The sequence below is a fragment of the Lepeophtheirus salmonis genome, chromosome 4, assembly GCF_016086655.4.
Source record: "Lepeophtheirus salmonis chromosome 4, UVic_Lsal_1.4, whole genome shotgun sequence".
Lineage (NCBI taxonomy): Eukaryota > Metazoa > Arthropoda > Copepoda > Siphonostomatoida > Caligidae > Lepeophtheirus > Lepeophtheirus salmonis.
In genome coordinates, this window is record NC_052134.2 from 774,816 (window position 1) to 798,158 (window position 23,343).

Below are 23,343 nucleotides of genomic sequence, written 5' to 3' on the forward strand. Positions count from 1 at the left end.
ATAACATATGTCCAAGAAAGCTGGAGGTGTGTATTTGTGTTTATTTCATTTCTTTCAAAGTTGTTTTCAGCTGATCTAATACAATGTCTGGACAGATAAGCTGATCTCCTCCCGTGCGTTCTTTCAATTGTCTGAGTGTCCAAGTGATTTTCCTATTGCTTTTATTAATAAAAACTAGCAGGACATATATTATACAAAACTATAAATTATAGTGCTCCTTGATTGCTGATATGTTAAAATTTTCAAAATATACTTAAAGTTTAGATCATTAATAGACTTTTGATATTTAAGATCATATAAGTGATAAAATTATAATTATTCGATTAATTTATATCTTCTTTTTTGCTGACATTCTTAGGGAATTTTTTGTTTTCATCTTCTAAACTATTCAATCGTAGTTAATCAAGCTGAAACAAGAAGTAAAATACTCCATCTAAAGAACTAATTAGCTGCTCTAATAAAAATTTAAAATTATAATAAACTTAAAAGTTAACTTAATTTATCAAACGAAAATATATATTCAATTTGTTCATAAATAAACTAAGGATAAGATGGTGCACTTTTTTTAAACATATTTACTTTCCGTGTGAGTAAAATTGAAAATAGATATGAGGGAAGAGGCAGATTTTAAAAGTTTATATAACTATTAAAATCACGGTCCTTGCTGTATATCTTGAAGAAATAAATATCATCAAGATATTAAAATATACCGTGTTTTTATTTCTAGCATTGACAATGATAAAGACTTTTTGCATTAAAATATACATCAGATGAACTAAATGCACATAGGTTCACAGCTTAAGTTTATATTTTCTGAGGTAAATACAACTGAGTCAAGGAAAAATCATCATATTATCTACATGTTCCATGTATATCCGTGATAATACATTTAGTAGGAATAAACCAATGACACAATTAGAATATTTTAATCTAATCAGAAGCACATCTTTTTTAATACTTAAATTAATTATAAAGAAAGACATATATGTTTATCTCATTAGTTTTTAAAGCGATGATAATAAAATTTCTGCACTATTTGTTTGTCATTCAAAAAAAGTGAGCATGTTAAACTTTTCTACTGGATTCATAATTTTTTGTATTCACATAAAAATTTTAATCAAAAAAGGTTAAACATAATCCTAAAATGTAATTCAAAATGTTGAAAACCAAATTAAAATACAAAAAACACAAATAAAAAAAGGAGATAAGAGCTGTTTGAGTTCTATGAAGAAAATTATTACACATTACAAGTTGAATATGAAATAGAAAAATATAGTTTGTTATGTTTAATTTTGGTTTTGCTTAGAAGTTTTTTTTTTTTTGTATTTTAGAATTTGAACAAACGAGAAGTTTATTTTAGTTATTTATGTTGTTTTTTTCCATTCTTCTTCTCGATTAATACTTTATTTATATCAATTAAATTTTATTCCAATTAAATTAGTGGGAAATTCGTGTTCTATTGTTACAAAAATAGAATGATCTTATTTACTCACTAATGGCTTGTGTTGGAGGGAAAAAATCACTTATATCAAAATTCCTCATTACAAAATAAGCGTTTTAAAAAAAAAAAAAAAATATGGAGGAAGTATGTTTTATATGAGTTTTTTTTTCCCGGATAGGTACTATTCTTTTTTATTTAAATTATATAAATAATTCCTTCATAGCGATGAAACTATGGATATACATACATAAATAATTTTATTTGACGCATTTTGCATTCATAATTTATATACCACCTAGAAAAAGAGTCTCTTGAGAGTCCACCATCATATTATTATTTTTTACAAAAAGGACTTTTTTTTAAATTAGGAAATTGAATGAGTCATTTTAATTTTTTTATTATTTTCCTTCTTTATTTTTTATTTAATCATTTCATGTCTATAATTTAATTTCTTAGTAAAAAAAAGAAAGGGTATCAATTTTATGGTGTTTCTGTTTATGGTTATGGTTAAGCCTCTTCGTTTATTTTAAAGCTATGCCTGTGTGTATATAAATGAAGGTAATTATTAGAGGTATATAAGCATATATACATGCTATACATACAGAAACAATTTACTTTATTTTATTTATTCTATTGAATATTTTATTATACATAGTTAGTTTATTCTAAATTGCATTCTTTAAATCTTTTAGGTTTGTAATATACCATATAAATATATTTGTCAAATTTAGTTTGAAATTATACAAAACGTGTGTATTTTTAAGTATTTGAAAATAATTGAATCATAAAGTTTTTACCTACCATATGTGTTTCAATCATAATCAAGTAGAATGGAGACTCATTTCAAACTATTTAAGCGGCATTTTGTATTAATTTATATAACTATCCTTGCAGTAGATGTAATATATGGATCTTCACTGTTCTACACTACTAGATATTCGTAGGGGAGTACAAACAAAATTTAATAATAAGGGAGAAGGTGCGAATGCTGTTATCTAAAGCTGTGTTTAAATTTGAAAGATTATGGTACAATTATCCTATGGAACTTTTTTTCAAAAAGCTTTATATAAACTAATATTATATGTATGTTTGAATATAAAGTGCGTTTAAAAATAAACGCAGAAAATTACCGACCCATAAAAATTGGCCGTATATTGAATGCCGTAAAACCTTCAATGTCAATTTATACTTCATTGAAAAAACTTAAATAAATATTTTAAATAACGTCCAGCAGACAACCTTATTTGACGTCCCAACTGCGTTAGCCCCATGGGGCATGATGATGTGGGTGTCTCTTCCACTGAATTCCGCCTCAATTGATAGTCACCCAGACATGCGACTAAGTAATTCTTCTAACTCAACTAATTCATTTTATTTTGCTACTCTAAGGGTCATAACCACTTCTTTCGGTTTGACAATGTTCTTGAGTTTTAGTCCATTGGACAAGAGAACTACAATATTTTCAAACTTTACTGTTCGTGACTCAACTAAACTTAGTAACTGATCTACAAAATCATGTCTCTATCACAAATAAAAAAAACAAAGTTCTCAGGAATTTAAAATTCATATAATTTAAGAAAATTATCTTAATATACATGTAAATTTTTGTTTATAGTTTTCTTACATGTGTAGAGGCAGCATAAAAAGATCCTGTAATTTGAAGAAATAAAGTAGAAAACTTCGTTTTTTCTTTTTTTTTCCTATTTTTACTTTATAAGAAATTATTTTGATAATTTTCACGGATAAAAAAAAACAATTTAGCTCAATTTTTTGTTATTCTGTTAAAAAGTAAATTATTAAGAAATGTAAAGTTTTTGATAACGTATATTTTGTATGAGTTTTATTAATATTAAGTTGCGCAATTTGATGTTGAAGTTATCATAATATTAAATATTTGATAAGAAATTGTATTCGGTCTTTCAATTTAGACAAGAAAATCTGCAGCGGATCTTATTTCTCTCGTTGTTATGTGATAAGTCATTGAGTCTAGACCATGATTCAAGAATTTGAATTGGATTATTTTTTTTTTTCTTTCTATCCCAACTTTTCCCTTAGAAAATCAAAAGTGACTGAAAGAAAATGGCTTAATTATTTATTAGTGGTGTTCAAATATAATTTGAAATAGCAACACTCGTTATTTATTATTCAAAAAATATCAAAAGTGTAATCTAAAGAATTAAAAAAAGTTATTTTTCCACAATAAGTTATCACAAAAAGTGGTTCCAGGATCTTTTTATGCTGCTTCTACAGATATACATACAGTTTATTTTTCGTACAAAATCTGTATATTACAAGTATTTACTAAATAATATGAAGTTTTTAAAATTATCTTTCTACGATAGTTAAAAAAGATACCATCACGACTTTAAGGAGGTGAAAACGAGTCTTAAATGTTATTTTGGGAGAAAAAGGTAACTGAACCAATTTATTTTTATTGTGTTCTTTATATCAACAATTTGATCTATTGCATATTTGTATGTGATGTATATAGCTTTAAGTAATATATACTTTTGCAAAATACAAGAAAATAAATTTGGTTCCTATATTCGAATACACACTTACCGAGAAACTTTTTTCCCTACACATAATAGTCTCTATAACTATACTAAAAGTGTATTATAAAAACTCACAGTTACAAATAAATTAAATAAATGGACCAATCAAATGTTGTTAAAAGTGTCTCTTTTAATTTATGTAATTTTTTTTTAACTACAGAAAACATTAGTACCGAAGATGGGTAATTAATCAAAAACTGACTTTGAGACTGACTTTGTAAAATATAACTATCAACATTTCAAATGATAAGTATCTATATGTGATTATAAAGTTAAGGAAAATTGTTCATATACAATAATAAACGAACACTTGCAAATCTTGGATGTTACTGTTCTTACAAACATAAAAGAAGCCATGTACATTTACTTTTTATTTTATGTATAGTTGATTAGATTTATTACAGTTTTTGAGACCTTTTATAAATTGAAGATTTAATTTTGTTACAAAATGTATCATTTGTATTGTTGCATCGGTCCTCGGACTGATTATCTAATCAGTCTTTTTTCCACCTCTTCGGTTTTTTTATCGCTCCGATCTTCGTGTAGCAATTAGTATGTCCTTCTATCGTAGATGTCTATAAAATTTTCTTGACTCCTGGCTTGGATTTTTAAAAAAAATGAAAGAAAAAAAATAATCGATATCTATAACTTTTAATACTGTCGAGCTCTGCGTTCTATATAAACACATCCAACTTGAAATCTGAAGTATCTTTTTCTTTGAAAGAGGTCATGTGTACAAGCTGGAAGATCTACGTCATTTCAGCAATTTTAGTAACCATAAAAGACAAATAAAGACCGGTCTTTGAACTCACTAATTTTATAAGGGACTACAGTCTTTTTCGTGCTTTGTAACTAATCAAACACTAATTATTCACAATGTATATACTTTTGCAATACAATGTAATCTTGATGAAGTTACAGAATCCCACATTCCTTATGTTCAATTTTAACGTGAATATTTGTTTTAAAAACAAGACAACCATAAATAAATGTAAACATTGAATGGCTAATGAACTGGAAAAAGTAGTCGTATAACATGTTTGATTAGTAAATAATATGTTGTTTTTACAATATCGGTATATATCGAATAATGCAGATAAAGTAAATGTACATAAATTGTTTTGTTATTTAAAAAATAAAATAATATATTACTTTATTGCACAAAGAATATGTGTTTTTTTATGAAATCCATTTAATATTTACGAAGATTTGGATTATAAACACGGTAGGGTTGTAAAAAGTGGAATATTAATTAATGTTTACTTTATTATTACTATGAAAAGGTTAAGTGATTATTGTAAATAATTGTGATGAATGTAAATATTCTGTTTTCACCGTCCTTTTTAGCGTCCTAAGATGTCCTAGATGCTGAAGTTAATGTGATGACGATTGTTAAGTGTTCTATCAGCCTAGTTTTTAAGTTACCAAAGACAAAAAAAAAATGGAGAATACCTCTCCAGGTTTGCATAATTTAAACAGGGATAAGAAGTTCTCGTTAAGTTTGGAGAATAATTCAAAGGAGGATCCCACTAAGTGGATGAATCATCTCGCCAATGACTTATCTTTGGCTTCTGCGACATTCAGAAGGGCTTAAGGATTAGTTTATTTTACAAAAACCCCATGCCACCTTCTAACAGAAGACATGAAAGCCAGGAGACTCGATAAGTGCATGAAAATCCTCATATGAATCAATACAAATAGGTCAATTGTGGAAGTTTTCTTAGATAAGAAGATTTTCAAAGTAGATCAATTCCACAACCACTGGAATGAACACTGCCTAGCAAAAACAAAAAAAAAGGTCTAAGGGGTTTTACACAACAAATATCGGCTAATGAAAAGAGGATGGATCTGTTCTTTTTCAATGCTGGACTAAAAATCGGCCAGGAGGCCTACTTTAAAGTACAAAGATACACCATCTTGTCTTCGCTGTAGAACAACTTCCCGGAGGGTAACTATAAGTGACACAGGACGGCGCCCCCTCTCACACGTCTGCCAAGTGACAAAAGTTCTGCACAGATAATATGGCGCAAATTAGGTCCAGAGAGATATTGCCCCCTTTCTATAACAATATTAAAGAAACGTGATTATAGTTAAGATCCTTTATAATCAAACAATTATAAGCTTTGATTTGAATAGCCAAATATAAATATTTACGCAACCATTTCATTTCTTTTTAACTTGTTTTCTTTGGTGAATATTTAAATGTAATAATACATTTTTTTTTGTGTGTCTTACTTACATACATTCTGACAAATGAAAACATTTTTCTATTCTTTTGATTCAAAATTTTAAGCGAGTGGAAAGAATGAGGATTGTTTCATTCCTAATTTAATGGCAAAGATGTAGGAATATGAACTGCACAGTGCACATGCTACTACTATGCTTTAATATATATTCAAATGGCTATTCATATACGTATAGTACATGTATATTATATATACCTATATAATCTTTTTAAAAATTCGTTTTTTAATATTTTTTGTCAAAAGCAGATGCTGCAAGATACTAAAGAAAAATTAAATATATTTAAAAGATATAATTTTAGAAGTACAAAAGGCTTATATAAATTCAAATGTAATCGTACGTGTAGCAACTTCTATCTAAAGAGTAATATTTAATATTTAAATTCAATATCATAATTAATATCATAAATCATTAATTGAGCTACATATTATGAAAATATCGTTGTTGTTTTTTTTCAATTTATAAATTTAATCTTGGCATTAATAAATATTTAAAATTGGGAGCATTCAGCAGAAATAAATTTATTAGATTGCATTTATTTCTAATAATATATATGTCGTGGCATTACTTTTATTGGTACTCCCAAAACCTTCCTTTAACATTAAATTGTAGGGAAAAGAGAGATAATGCTGTCCCCAATATTATTTAATAATTAAGTATGGAGTATTGCCTAGAGTTTCACAAAAGTAAATTTACATTAAACCAATCTACGTTCAAACACCAGATAAGGGGGAAAAAACAGTAAAATGATATGTAAAAACAATATGCAGTATATACGCCTGTATATGTAAGGTCATATTTGCCGACTAGCTATTTTCCTTTTTTGGCCAAATGTATGAAGAGTCAGTCCTTGAAGTTATACCACCTAACAGGTTTAATAATATAATAAAAAGCACTAATCCTTTTCTTTTGTGGTCCACCGTTTTCATTTTATATTGCCTCAGAGATCGTGCCACTAAATATTTTTTTAATTTTATCAATGGAGGCCTTATATGAAGGAAACTCCTGCAAACTTAGTCAAGAAAAGGTGACAACATCTTGGATGCCGTGCTAATGAAGATGGTATTGAGGGCTCGAGCAATATCTCCGAAAACTCTTTTATAAGTAAAAAAGGGAAATGATTCCCTTACAAAGTTTGTGACCTATTCATTATTAACTAATTAAATTTATGAAATATAAAAATATGAAAAGGAATTTCATACGTCCATAACAAGTGTTGCTAATTGGTTAAGATATTTGTGTTTGAAGTCAAACAGTTGAAGATGAGCAAGTTGTTGACACAAACTACTCGGACAACTTAGGGCATGCACAGAAATAATTTATTATGATTAAAGAACTGCAACATAAACCATAAATTTTCAATTGGTTGGGAATTACATTAAGATCATGAGTTTTAAAAATGGATACTTCTGTTAATGTAAATTTTGTTTATATTATATTGACAATAACCATCATTATCAATTACTATTTATTGACCATTATAACTTTCTCAGCGTGCCCCAAAGCTGTTTCAAACTACCCAATCAGTGAAACAAAAACAAAAAGTGGGCATTCAAACTGATATTACAGCTCAAGAATCATACAATATTGTATGAAATTGGTGCCAAAAGTTAAATATGCTTTGTACTTTGTCTAAAGAGTTAGTCACACCTCAATGTCGTTTCTACATGTTGATAAATATGCCAAAAAGTTAATATTGTCTCATCAAGCTTCCCTATATTCCTTATTTATATTCTAAAAACTATTGCAAATATGACTTGCAATATGCTATAAAAGCTCTTTTTGTTTAAATTATTTAGTTTTTTTGAAATATGATTAATTATTATCGTTAATAGTTTTAATAGACACCAATAATGTAGTGGGAGAAATGTCTCTAATTATTGTGTGGGAATAATGTGAGGTTATTAGAGAATCTCGAGAGAATCTCAGTTACATTAAAAATACACCATTAGATACTAGAAAAATAACATTAATTAAATAAATGACAAAAAAATAATAAAAAAATCACATTATGAAATTGTTAATAAATTTAATTAGTGGTATGACATTTCAAAATAGAAAATAAAAAGTAATTAATTATTTTTCTATTTATACTTATGAATATGTTTTGATCTCTTAACAGAACCATACTATTATCACAAAAATATACATCTTATTGTTAAATATTTATACATTAATGTGTAATGTTTAGTATAGTTAATATAGTTTTGCTAAAGATTTGAGTTTTATTTACAGGGATTATATAAAAATTTAAATAATTTTTTTTTATTTATTTGTGTTTATCTATATAAAGATTCCCAGGCACATATATGTACAAATATAAGAAATGAACCACTAAGTATAGTTATTCAAAAATACTCTCAATGTAGAGAAAATCACTTGATTAAATTTGACATATGATACCTATAGTGATTTTTAGATAATATGTCATTAAATATTCCATGGGACTAAATACAGAGTGTAAACATAAAGCTATAGGTATAAAATCTATAAAGTATAATTATTACTTATTTTAATGTAATCTTTTGACAATTTCTCTTATAATAATATTATTGAAAATAATTATATGAAAGAAAGAAAATTTATTGAAGCATAATTTAAAATAAAATCTTCTCGTTTCTTTTCTTTTTTTAAATCATTGGCTTGCATGAGTATTGACTAAATTTCTATTATTTTCTAGAACCAATGATGTATCCAAACAGTTATAATTGGAATCTGAAACAACTAATTAGTATTTACATGTTATATCTTATAAGACATAAACAAGTTTAGTTTCTGTAATTATTATATTAAATAATTCCGTGGAGACCTTGTCCTTCATGTAGTCAAATTAATCTGAATTGGATCATTCCTGAAATGGAAAACCAGATTTACTTCGATGTGTTGACGCATGCTCTGTTCCTCTGCGACGATCTGAAACATGCAAATATAAACAAGTCGGCCCAAATCTCACAATAATGAAATGATAGCAACTATAAGCTGTATGATTTCTATTTCAGTTCAAACATAAATTTCTGAGCACTTGGACAATGTATTACACATATTCGTGTAGTCTTTTTTATATAATTTGATGTTCAATTTTTCAATTCACAAACATTATGTATTCATTTTTAGTATTAATACTTTCATTATGATATACACATTATAATTTTTGTTTAAAAATGTATATAGACTAATTTTGACTTAATTTTTTTATGGTTTGAGTATTTGAAAGATGTTTTGTAGATAAAAATGTAATAAAAAATGCTTTCTATGGTATCATTTTTCAAAAAAGAAGGGATTTCAACAAAGGCATACCTAGAACTTAAAAGAACATTCGTTTGAAGTCCTTAATCAAATTAATCAATTTAAATATGCTGGAAATAAAGTCACTTTTTTTTTTAATATGAATAACTTGTACAAAAAAATTCATTTTTGGTTGAGATTATAATTAAAATTTCAGAAATACTCACTTATCTTTTTATGACCATCAATCCAATACTATTAATATATAAATATTTATTTCCAAAACTTACAATGCAATCATAATACATCATTGATAATAGCTAACTATAATTCGAAGAAATTTAAAAAAATAATTTATTTTTAATGAGTTGAATGATTAAGATTTTTGCAATAAATCGAAATTTATTGATAAAGTTATTACAATAAGCCACATGATGTGCCTTTTAGATTTAGTTCCATAGTGTGTAATTTCTAGATTGAAAAAAAATATATTTATATAAACAATTGATATTTTTTATCAAGTTTGTCTAATCCAAAAGTTTTGAGCATACGTTGAGAATGGAGATTGAAATTTTGATAAAATGATACAAAATTAGCAATTGTTCGAAATTGATTATGTACCGACATATATTTATTGAAAAGAAAACCATCACCACATCAAGAAAGAAGTAATTTAGTAAAATTCAAATTGAGTAGATTTAACTATTTTTTATTATTGTTATAGATATTTTGAATTTAATAAAATACTTGTGAAAATTTGCCCAACGATTCCCGGAATATTAAAAAATTAAAATTAATTCTGTACTTTTTTACTTTAACAAGAAAAAAAAGTAATATAAATTTTTTTTCGCTTATTGTTGGTTTGTATTTTTAGACACTATTTTTATAGGAGAATATAAAGTTTTTAGAAAAAAAATATGCAAACTAATGTGGTCAACTTTTACCTTATTATCAAAAATACTGTGTTTTATTTTATCGTTTTTTTTTTAACTTTATGTTGAAAAATAATTCTTAGAATTTAACGTCCATTATTTTGTATTTTATGTGAAATAGTCGTTTGTTAGTAAAAAAGTTCGTTTTTTAGTAAATGGCTACTTAGGCTCCCATGGCCTTGAAGTACCTTTTTTTTTACCAGAACCATCTCTTCACGTTATAGAACCTAATTGCAATTTTTTAACAAAATTCAATTTTTGGTATACACATACAGACATTTGCATTTATAATAAATTAATTAATTGATTCTCATAGAGTAAGTATGTTTTTACAATGATAAATAATTCCTTGTAAAAGTAAAATCCAAGAAATACTTAAGAAAATATGATATGTAAAACAATTTAATAAAATAATGGGATTTTTTTTTTTTTTTTGGGACTAATTTATATGTCCATAATTATTTATTTAGTCTGATAATCCAGAAGTTAATAAATGTATTGTTCAAGTTAAAAATTATATAAATTAGGTAGAATTTTTTTATTTTGTTTTAATATAAATATCAAAGCATAATTTTTCTTTATTTAAAATGTTTACACATTATTTGACTGCGAAACTTTCAATTTTCAAAAATGTTATAACAATTACTTTCCTATTACATATTAATCATTTTATAATAAGACAATCTTTAAAAAGATTTTTTATGTTTTTTATAGAAAATTGAGTATCCATTTTTTAGGTTGCTCGTGATTCAAACCTAAAAATGAGCATCTAAAAATTGTACCGTAACACAACGTATGACATTACCTATAAATGTAAAAAATGCAGGTAGCTATTGCCAATCGTTTATAAGTGACTCAAATGTTTCAACGCATCTAAAATTATACTTATTTAATTTTTGAATGTCATGCAATGAGGATAATTGATGACACTTAAGAAATTTGTAACTTTTATAAATGGGCCCATATATAAATGTATAACAAGTAGCATTGTTTTCATAATCAAGATTCAACTCATATAAAAAAATAATGTATCAATTTTACAGATACAATATGAAATAATTTCAGAAATTACAAATTCAATTCCTTCTGCAATGTTTAAGTTACAAGTTATTGTGTTGATTTTGAAAACCTTTAATCAACAATACCTCAAAAAAATAGTATTATACATGGTACACTTTCATTCCAGAGCCACAAAATCAAACAAGATTGAAAAAAAAATTAAATGTGATATACTATTTGAATCACAGTATTCATAGTTAATCATAATAATTTTTGAAGATTAATATATTTTCAAACTTTTTAAGAGCATCTATTCATTTGATTGACTGTAAAAGCGAATGACCTATGTATGAACAAAAGAGTGAAGGTTGAAAAGTTTACTTAAAATTCTTAATATCGTTCTACTTCATTTTAGAGAGAGATAAAATTTATTATATCAACCAAATTATTTTTTATAATATCAATTAAAAAGAGATACTCTGTCAGTAGATCACATTTCTTTAACGATTAAGAAGAAGAAAAAAATAGTACATAATAGTTGAAAAAAATTTCTATATCTTTTGATTTTTCTTTGATATTTTTTTGAGCATGTGGAGATAAATTAATAATTTAGGTACATGTGAATTAATAAATGCTATGATATTATATTAAATTAAAAATAATGAAATCCCTTTACATTTAATTCATTTTTATGGCGCTCATCTATTACCATAGCCCCATTCGTATTATATATGATTCTTTATTTATGCAATTAATAACAAATGATAAAACTTTGAGACAAAAAAAAAATAGTCCGGGCCAAAATTAAAGAAATCAAATTATAAACACACATTTTTCTTACCCCTCCCCTTCTTCCTATATCTCAATGCCAAATTATCAAAACGGCCAAACATTTTTTGAATAAAAAACATTAGGAAGAGGCTTACTTAATTATTAGGGTATAATATCATTAATTATTATTAGTATAAATTGCTTCCTTTCTTTTTTATTTTTGAAAGTGAAGAATCAGATGAGGAATTAATTTATATCCTTTATTTGCAATACCACATTTAATATACAGGGTTAGTATTTGAATATTATTAAGTTTACCAGGCTATCCAATTCAACTGTATATGATGTTTCTAAGGCTGTTAAGAAACATGATGGATAGGGTACACCTGCAAGGACGAGTCATCATCATTTTGAGATAAAAAGCGTACTCTATATCTCCTTAGACGATTTGGGCAACAAAATGTGTCCTCTTAGCTCACTGGAGCCTAAGCCCTGTGACTAAAATGTGTAAGGTGTCTTGTAAAGAGTCCAATAAACGTACACACAACACTGCTTAATCCTTGTGGCCTCTTATTTACGAGACAATGGCTAACACAGACAACATGTTTCTAACAAGGCCTGGAGATGGTTAGTTTATGTGATTGACTTCACTATGGATCCCTACATCAAAGAGCAAAATATTTGTAAATTGTTGAGTTGATTCGGGAATTAAATTGTAATATACTTTATCCTTAAATTTTACAGATTTAAAATTCCCACCCTGTATGTTTGTAGGTAGATATAAATGTAATAAATCTAGAATAAATTTAGTAAAAATATAGAATATGGGGAATTTCTTCCTTCGAGAGCCTCTATACTCGACGTACGATAATTCACGACTTAACTAGTTTTGCGTAATATTGTCGTTTTCACTTATAGTCAACACTCCAACCTTTACAACACTTTATTGTATTATCCGATGTGACCAATAATGAGGAAGATATAGATTGTTAAAAAATAGAACGGGAAATAGGAATACATTTTTTCCCAAACCTAACATAATACTAATTCAACAGTCTGTGTGCTCACAAATAATGGAGAGTAACGCTGAGTAGCTTAAAAGGTAATTCTGCCTATCATCCTTTATTGATATGGAGTTACACTTGTCTTTATTTCATTCATATTAAAGCTGTTTCCATATAATTTAATGACACGTCATAACAACTAAGCTGCTCTCCTATCAAACACTTTTTAAATTGTCAAGATTTTCATGTTCATTTTCGGTTCATTTTTGATATAAAAATCAAATTTCTCAGTATCTTTCGAAATGCCTAACAAAATCTACTATTACATATGAGGCACGGTGAAAAAAATGCCGAATTTTGAGTAATATATATTAATTAAATGGTCTTGAGCCAACTGGGGTGTATGGTCCCTCCCCATATTGGTAAAATCACTAAATTAGAGTGTCCTTATTAAACGAATATCTGAGGAGCTGATAAAGATATTTTTTGTGATGCTATGTTATTAAGGTATGTTCATAATGATATCATGTGTTTTTATGTCGAATATTATATGAATTACATTTTGTACGATATATCAAAATATCATAAGATTAGTTTTTGCAAAAAAATTGTGAAATCTTAAGTGTGAAAAAATAGAATTTACACTCATTTATGTACTTGGGCATAATGTCTAGAAACTTGTAGAAACAATTTATACAATTTACAACACCAAAATGAAGTGAATAATTTGGAGCTCTTGGGATATGTTGGTATAATGAACTATTGAAACTTCTATCTACAGTCGTTATATTAATCGTATAATTTATAACTATTTTGATGAAAGTTAATTATTTATAAATATTTTTTGGCCTATTATAAAGTTCAATTGCCTACAGTCTTATTACTTTTAAATTAATAATAAAAAAATTATATATCAAAATGAAATGATAGTATAAATTAACTGTTGTTAATTAAATTGACAGTTATTATAATAAATTAAGTTTTATGAGACTTAGCAACTAAAACTTGTACAAAATAGAAAATTAAATCATTATGTGCAATTATATATAATATATCATTTTCTTAGTTTCACATGAAAAGGAGTTGTTTATTATATGTTTAATCTACTTTAAAGTACTTTTTTGAGGGGGGAAGGGAGGAAGTTTGCTCGTTTTTATTTATTTCTTTTCCATTTTGCAAGTCTCACAACTTTAGTTTGAATAATTATACTGCTATAATCACAATGAGTTCTCTGATTTGAAAATTTCAATGATGCTATGACCAAATAATATCTTTTTGCGATGTTTAGTCTCATATTTTTAAGCAGAGTTGGGTATAAAGATGCATTTATGTAAAGGCTTTGTGTTGCAAATGAAGGAATAATTTCATATTTCGTGGGATCTGGTTAAATGTAGTTGCCATAAACATTTGAATAATTAATGACAGTCAAAGATTATCCACATACCTATCGAACCTTACAGACTACTTGAGAACATGGATTTTTAATCTAAAACAAAAGTAAAGAAACTTCTTGTTTAGAAACATGAGACTTTCAAATTATAAATGGGATGCACAAATATTGATTACCTATGTTATTTTCGAACTTAAATGATACTTTCATATATCATAAAATGGCATTTGTCTCCCTACGCTTCCTTTATTTCATTCTTGAGAAGAGAACATCTATGTTTAATGTGTTAAGAGGAGTGTATGTGCTCATGAATAGCGTAGAGTAACCCTGAGAATTTATAAGTGTAAGTCTTTGATGGATTGAGAATCAAAACATAATCATTCTGACAATGCCTTTTCTCGAAATGGTGTTAGACTTGTGTTATTGCCTTCTTATTACAGCTGTTTATAGATACCTTAATGACGCGTAATAAAAGCTAAGCTGCTCTCCTAGCAAAACATTCTTCAAATTCTCAAGGTTACCATGTTAATTTTCCCTTAATTTATTTTAAATAAAGAAATATTTACAATTTACATCACTAATAATCCTATCCCCCATGTGTCATATTTAATTTTACACTGAAGATTGTTTTTCAAAATTTTTGAACAACTTCTTCGTGAGGACAGTCAGAAGAAATTTAAGTTTATATCCGTTGACGTATAACAAAAATCGACTTTTTTTAATCAATATATCCTCTTTCAGCCTAAGTGACGCCCTTCACTCTCTCCATAATTGCTATATATACCTCACATATATAACCTTCTGATGTGGCATTGATGATACACTTCAAAGATCTCACAGATTAGATGCAGGCGGCTCCCTCTACATTTACCTAGATTAAATTATCCAAAGGATTAAGATTGGGGAGCCCACATGTTCTTGTACATATTTGAGACAGTCTAGACCCTAAATAACATTTTTTTCTTTGTGCCAGTCGAGGAAGATGTTTTCTTCCTCCTTATCTTAGATTTAGCTCCAAAATCATCTTCTATAATCATATGCTTTATTCTTAATGCTTGTTTCTGTACATGCCCACACTTTTTTGTGACTGTTCATTGGGTTTCAAATTGTTTTTTAATTATATACACGTACGTCAGGCGGATCATGAGGTAATTGCCAATCTATCACAAGTATTTTCAACACAATAATTATTTTAGCTACCATTTTTTCGTCTTTAAAGATACAGAATATTTAGAAATAAATTAAAATGATTATCAAAAAAATTTTGCAACCTTACTTTTGTAAAAATTCCTATCAAAACTCAAATTATGAGAAATATTATAAGTGTTAAGTGTATTCATTTTTCTGTACAAAATGATTCCTATATATGTTTAAATAATGTGGGTTATGCGCCAAATGATGATATCAATTTGAATCAAAAAGAATTTTCTGTGTTTTTATTAACTGAAAATGTCATTAGTATTCTCAAGCGGTTTCCTTTTATATTTATATAAATGCAACAATGCATATGTACAGGGTGAAACAAAGAATTGTCACTCTAAAGAAAACAACACTACAACTATATTTTTAATTTTTTTTTCTAAATCAATTCATGATGTAATTTGATTGTGTACATAGTCTTGCTGACAAATATTTAATGTTTCTGCATTCAACCTCAATCACTGCATCGATACAGGTTCGAAACAGAAAAATGATGCCTTTTCCAAAAGCCCCGGTGGAGCTCGATAAATACTTGGCAAAGAGAGGCAATCAGGATGGTTTTGGTGATATGGGAAGGAGTGTGGGGGATCTTCTCGACGTATGACCACACGACTCAGTCTAATGAATTTAGATGGAGGAAACGGCACCGAGACAAGGCTACAAAGTCGTAGAATTTTTTCTGAAACCAAGCCTGGGACTCTTTGGATTTGAGCACAAATGCCAAGTCCACACACTGGCCAACTGATTGCACCAGGGGATCTCCAGAGTCTTCATCACATCCAGGAACACTTTAGTATTGACTCTCAAGCCGACTTCGAAGATGGGAGGTGTTGTAATATGGCCCTCACTTGCAACAACAAAAAAGACCATAACTGTGGCGGAAAACTTTGTTTTCATCACCCTGGACTGTGATTTCAAGTGTAAAACAGTCTGCATTCATATATGGAAGATGCTGATAATGGTACTGTTGCAATCACTTGGATGTGTGGAGAGCACAATTTATAGAGTTGTGTTTTTCTGATCTCGTTCGTTGAATATTAAAACATTTTAAAAAAGATAAGAGGTTTTTATCGCTCTTGGAGTTGTACCTAACTAATCAACTAGTAGATAGTCAACTTCAAAAAAAATAAAACCGTTTTTATCAAATGCAACAGGAATTATGTTGTCTTTTCTAAGGCTATAATTTGATCGTTTCAACCCGTACATAGAAATATTTTATTATTAAATTTAAGTTTTCGATAGTTAGGTTTCTAATGTGACATTTAAGTTATGTATTTCTTTGTATATATTTTTTCCTCTGTAAAAAAAAAATTGGAATTCTAACGGTTGATTATGTAATTTTGAGCAAATGTGTATATTGTACATGAATATGTATAACAGTTTTTTTGTTTTCTTTTTAATTAATTTCTAATAGATTGGTTTATTCCTGATATAAATAAATACTTTGTAAGTATATGCATTTGTTTCATTCTTGCTTATTTTATATTTACAGGAGAAAAATCCACTGAGACATTTCACAAGGGAAATCAACAAAAAAGTGATTTTGCTTTCTATGGCAAACCTTTTTACGGAAAAACAGTGACAGATGTTGTTGTTCAAGAAGGAAGTCATGCATTTCTACATTGTGTTGTTCACAATCTTGGAAATCAAACGGTAATATTTACATCGATCTATTTGTCCTTCTTTAGTTTTTATTCATATATAAGTTACTCGTAATAGTTTACAAAATAAAGTTCATATTTCATGACCATCAAAAAATAAAAAACAAATCCTCAAATGTGCATATCTATATAATGATGCTAAACATTAAAGTAACTTATATATGAATTTACATATGAAAAATAATTTATTTAACTTTGATTTATTTATATATGGCATTTATTTGATGTATTTACGCTAAATTAATCATTTATGAAGACATATTGCAGGGGTATGTAAAGTACAAAAGTTTAGGGGATTCAAATTGAGAGTCTAATTTGGAAACCCAAAACCTGCTCTTGCAATTAAACATAATTATATTCATGTTATTTTGAATTAGTTTGGTTGCATTTGGCAACCAAACGATGGCTACACTACAATGAACAAATTTTGTTTTTTCTGGCATGACAGTAAGTGTGAAAATGTCTGAATGACAAGAAAAAATGTAACGCCAGAGTCAGTGCTGAGAAGGCTGTCAATTCTTCCACACTGCATCCAATATCAAAAATACCATAACCGCCCCTACAACCTAAAATTCTGCAGCAACGTTGGCTGACTTCTAGCATGCCTCAATTTAACTTTCCTCTTGCCCCGAACTCAACCCTATATACTTTGATGTTTAGAGCGTCTGGGAGAAAAATAAATGCTGACCTTTCATCCAAATTTGGATTCATTCCAAGTTGCCGGTTGTGACAGCGTGGTACGCCATGAGGACACCCTTCATCTTCACGAGCTGCCAATCTAATCGTTGGCCTGTCAAGGCTATTATAACTTGCGAAGGAGAATATATTCAATGTTTTTTTTGGCTAAATATAGCATTTGTACATATTAATAGTTGATTTCAGTTTTATTTTCTTGATTACATAAAATTGACTTTTTTGTAATCTAGTCCTGCAACTGCAATTTTGTGTTTGTGACCATTTTCTTAAAAATAAAATTTAGTCGGAAATAAATTGTATTTTAAATCAAACAAACAAACAATCTCAAACAAAAGACTCCAAATTTTCAAATAAAAGAATGAATCATTAATTTCTAAATAAGCTTACAAATGTAGCATTCAGTTCTTTAAGTGTTTTTTGTAGTAAAAAAAAGTTGTTTATATTTTAATACAATATTATTTATGTCTGAAATAATATATTTTATAATTTTTTATCATTAAAACATACTTGGTTGATAATGGTCATTTAGTTATTTAATTTCCATATTTGACTCTAAGCAAAGTCAAACTATTTTCAATAGCAATGTATATCTATTATTGACAAATATACCAGAATAATAAAATAAATTGTCAAATTATATTCATAAATCCTTGTTGCTTTAAATTGTCTCATTTTTTCATTTGATACCTAAATCCAATAGACAATACAATCAAATCTCACCTGATACACAACAATTGTAAATACCACAAGGATAAGATAGGTATTGCACAGTGGTGAGACTTGGACTGTAACTGATTTTGTAAGGTTCGGTCTTTAGCTATTTTTTTACTCTAATCTTTTGGTACAGACTGTGGACCAAAGTTCCAATCATAGACATAATTTTTTTGGTTATGCTTTTTTTCCTCAAAAATGTATTTTCTATAAAAAAAAATGTTGTCCAAATGTACCAAGACATTGTCATATTTCCTCATGCAGAATTATACTTTTTATTATTTAATTTCAAGTTTGATTAAATGGAAACTAAGTAGTTAACTATAGAGTAATTTATTGTACTCTTAGCACGACTTGTGAAAACAAATGATAATCTCAACCAAGTTAGTTTTCAACAAAAATGTATCATACCGTCATCATTTCCCAATTTGGGTAAAAGATTTTACCGAAATAAGTTACAGTAATGCTATTATACACGTATATAAGTACGTAAAATCTACGGTTCTTAATTTAAATTGTATATATATATATATAAGTGTCATTTATTATACATAGATATATTATATTTTATTAAAAAATAAATATTGTTTTATAAGAAAAAATGAGGGCAAATTTCAGGGAAGGTAAAACAAAGTAAACTTTCAAATTTCTAGCTTTACTTTCATTTCGATAACATAAAAGACTCCAAATTAGGCAACATAAGTTTTATGAATTTTTTTCTAACTTCAGTGATTATTAGACAAAAATAGATAGTAACATCCTTGACGTCCATGGGCTCAAATAATTTAATACTACATTTTACTTTTTATGCGACCATATTAATAATTAAAGAAATGTGTTATTTGTCACCCTTCCTTCCCACCATCGCAACAAAATTGAAATGGAAGTACCAAGAGGGAACGAAGGTTGGAAAGTAACCATTTAAACTGATAAATTTAAAAGAAACATAAACCTACTAGACGTTTAGCTTTAAGTAAAAGTAGGATCACCACTCTTTCAAGGTATTGGAATAGTTATTTCTTAAAAGCATAGTCAAAATTTCCATTATTTAAGGAACTTTTGAGCGTGTTTCTTATGTAATGATGGACAGTGGAATTAAAGTAGATCCGTATATAGATTAATGAGCCTGGAGGGTGTCCTCTTGCATTATGTAATGGGAATGTACTATGCTAAATATAACATTGTAAAACATACCTTTGATGTATTAATTCCTTTGTCAAATTACATATTCAAAATATTATTATTAAATATATTATTGAATATAATGAATTATAAGTATTTAAAAATAAATTTGCAAATAAGTATTTTTAGAACTATTACATGTGGATTAATATGTGAAAAAATTTATCAATATTTGTCATGATGAACATGTACAGATTGCGTTTTCCGCAATAAAGAAGGAAATAAAATTATTTTATATATCCAAAGAAGAGGCATATTCTTTCTCAACTTATTGATGTACTAGCAATAATCTTTGTATACATGTATTTTACAATGTACATCCATACTTAATCAATAAAAAAAAGTAATGCTACAGACAACTTCGATTTTACTTTCCTGAAACATTAATATATCATCTACCAATGAAAAAGGGTCTTGTCATGTATTAATACGTTGCATGAAGAGCTATAAGTCTGCTCCAATCGCTTCAGGTAAGTTCATTGCTTATGATATAGGATAGCATGACGATGTCAGTAGGATATTGAAGATCTATTTATCGAAAAGTTTAAAGAATGTGTACGATGAGTGAATAGGAATGAGAAAATTGATTTTTTTATTATCGAAGGTATAAGGAAATTCACCATCGGTCGACACAAGTATGAACTACGATTTGATGATGACAATGACGATGGCTTTGATGGAAGAGCAAAAAGGAGCGCGAGAAGAATCCATCAAAAGAGATAAACAACATTGTGAAATGGTAGAAAAAATGTTTAAAGCCTTTAATCCCAAAGATAATGAAAAAGTAAAAGAACGACCATTTGAGTAAGAAAGTGTCAAGAAAATAGGTCAAAAAATGAAAATATTTATGAAATATTCACCTCAGCTTGAGGAACACATTGATTATAAAGTGTTATGGGATAATTATTTGTTGGCTATAAGATTTGATGATCATAATTAATCAAAGGGGAAAGAAGAGTTTAAGTTACTGTGCTGTCCGGAAATGCTCGATAAGATAGAACATGACATGTCAATCGAGGTTTTATTGGCCATTCAAGACAATTTATATGATTACGGCATAGTACATTATAAACGTAAATATATGATTGATTATAATGAAATGTGTCATAATAAATTTAAATATTTCTCATTACTCAATCATGATTTATATAAAAAATTTCGATACAATTCAACGTATCATGAAACATTTAGTATGTCTTACGTTTTATGAAATACCAGAGCGATATATGTGAAATAGAAAAACTAGTTTTGTAAATCTCAAAGTATCATATATAATTTTTTGAATAATAGTATTTATCGGGGTATTAATACGCAGTGATTCAAAGTCACTTCAACCAGCCCCATTAAAAAAAACATAGCTCAGCAATGACAAATCTTGATATACAGTTACTACAAAATTATAGGGGTTCAATTGTTATATGGTTTAACATGGTATACCCCTGGAGTATATATTTTAAATAGACCTGATTAAATTGGATAACACGCATTGGACAAATTATACCCATAAATATTTATGTAAATCGTATGTATTTTTTAGCAGTCCTGTTTTTTTTGGAATTTGTAATCTTAAGAATGAATATTATTTTCCTTAGTTGTTGTCAATATTATTCAAATACTGAGTAGTGAACCCCTTTTTTTACTATATTCCATAATATTCAAAACAGGATTTACCATTCGTGACAGAATGTAAACTTTAACATTTGTCTTGGAGTTATAATTGTAAGTCGTTGTTGGACTTAGCGTAGAATTGGGGATTGACATAGGGATATTCTTGAATATATTCTATTTCCTTCATCCCCTCCTCCATTGTCACACCTGATTGATCTAATCTATTGAAACCTCAAGATAACTATGCTACTCTCTTCATAAACACTATTCTAATTGTCAAGGTTATAATTTGTATTTTCGTTTCTTTTTAATTTGCCCAAAATAAATTCAATTTTTATCAATACTCCTGATATCAATGTGATTAGATTTGATTCAAGGTAACTCATAATAAAAGAAATATTCATGATGTACATTTATTTCAAAGACTATTTATAATTTCATAATGCTCACTCATAGTTAAATTGGTGCAACTACTTCAGACCAATTAAAAGAAAGTTTAAAATAAAACAACAACCTTATATCCAGTTTTTTTTCCTTCAAAGCAATATAGTTAAGTGGACAATTCATCAAGTGAATGATAAACAAGTCATCATATATAAAAAAGTGATTGATATGAACTTAATGTGTAGATAACTGGAATTAGTTTAATAAATTTGAATTGTATGTAGTAAACGTTGGTCTATAAATAAGTGTAATTTCATGAATGTATAACTAATTTTGTATTCACAAAACATATTAATAATATATAGCTATATGCACATTATTAAATTATAGTTTTATTTATTACATAAATAAAGTAGGAACTTATCCAATTAATGGAGTTTGTTCCTCACCCCCCTCATGTTCTCTCAGAGGAACAAATATAAACTAGTAAAAAAATGAATTTTTATATATTTGTCTTTTTTTTTTGCATAGTAAAATAAAAGCCAAAGATAAATTATAATAAAATAATTTGGTTCTATTAGATGAAATTTCAAAAAGTTAACTAAGAAAAAAAATGTGTAAATTTTTATTATTTTTTTAAAACCACTTTTTAATTGTGACTGCTAAATTTTGCTTTCAATGTGTTCTTTTAACACATTTTATCCTCTCTTCTAGTAATAAAAATTTAAAAAAATAATCAAAGAGTTAGAATGAAATTAGAAAACTCAATTCGTATTATTTTACAAAATATTTTTTAATTAATTTTTTTCCCTATTGCACATGTTAATAAATAATTGCAAAGACATTTTAATCCCAAAATAATGTCTCTAGCTTCAATATTTAGGAAGTTATGACTAAATTATCATCGAGATTTTACTTTTTTTTTTCGTACTGCTTATGTTATAGTCTACATCAAAATCTGTAATCCAATAAAACATGTTCTTTCAATAAAAAACACAACTTTCTTACACATCAAGAGAATTGCATGAAACTTTCAGGAATTACAAAGTACTTTATTGTACAAAAGATGATCCTTTCTAATACCTACAATTGAATGGTATAATTTGAAATTCGAATATATGAATATTTTTCCACGCTATCCGTAAAATAAATGAGAATTACTTTAAAAAAAGAGACCGGGGTTAAAAATTAAAACAATGTACTTTATATTGTGGATTGATAAAGATTAAAGGTACAAATGTGAAGTTGAAATTGATGTATTTTTTATTAACTAATTAATTGGAAACTTTACAAACATTATATAAATAAATGTTGTTTCGTCCATTTTACCTATTATTTGA

General features: G+C 27.4%; 1 protein-coding gene across 3 annotated transcripts in view; it reads left to right on the forward strand.

Moving 5' to 3' along the window:
* The window catches only part of LOC121116226 (cell adhesion molecule 3), a 291,744-nt gene that overhangs the window by 216,831 nt on the left and 51,570 nt on the right, over positions 1-23,343 (forward strand). For all 3 annotated transcript variants that reach the window (XM_071887512.1, XM_071887511.1, XM_071887513.1), the window contains one exon: positions 17,254-17,414. In XM_071887512.1, the coding sequence (XP_071743613.1) occupies positions 17,254-17,414 (161 nt within the window). The remainder of the gene's footprint in view (positions 1-17,253; positions 17,415-23,343) is intronic.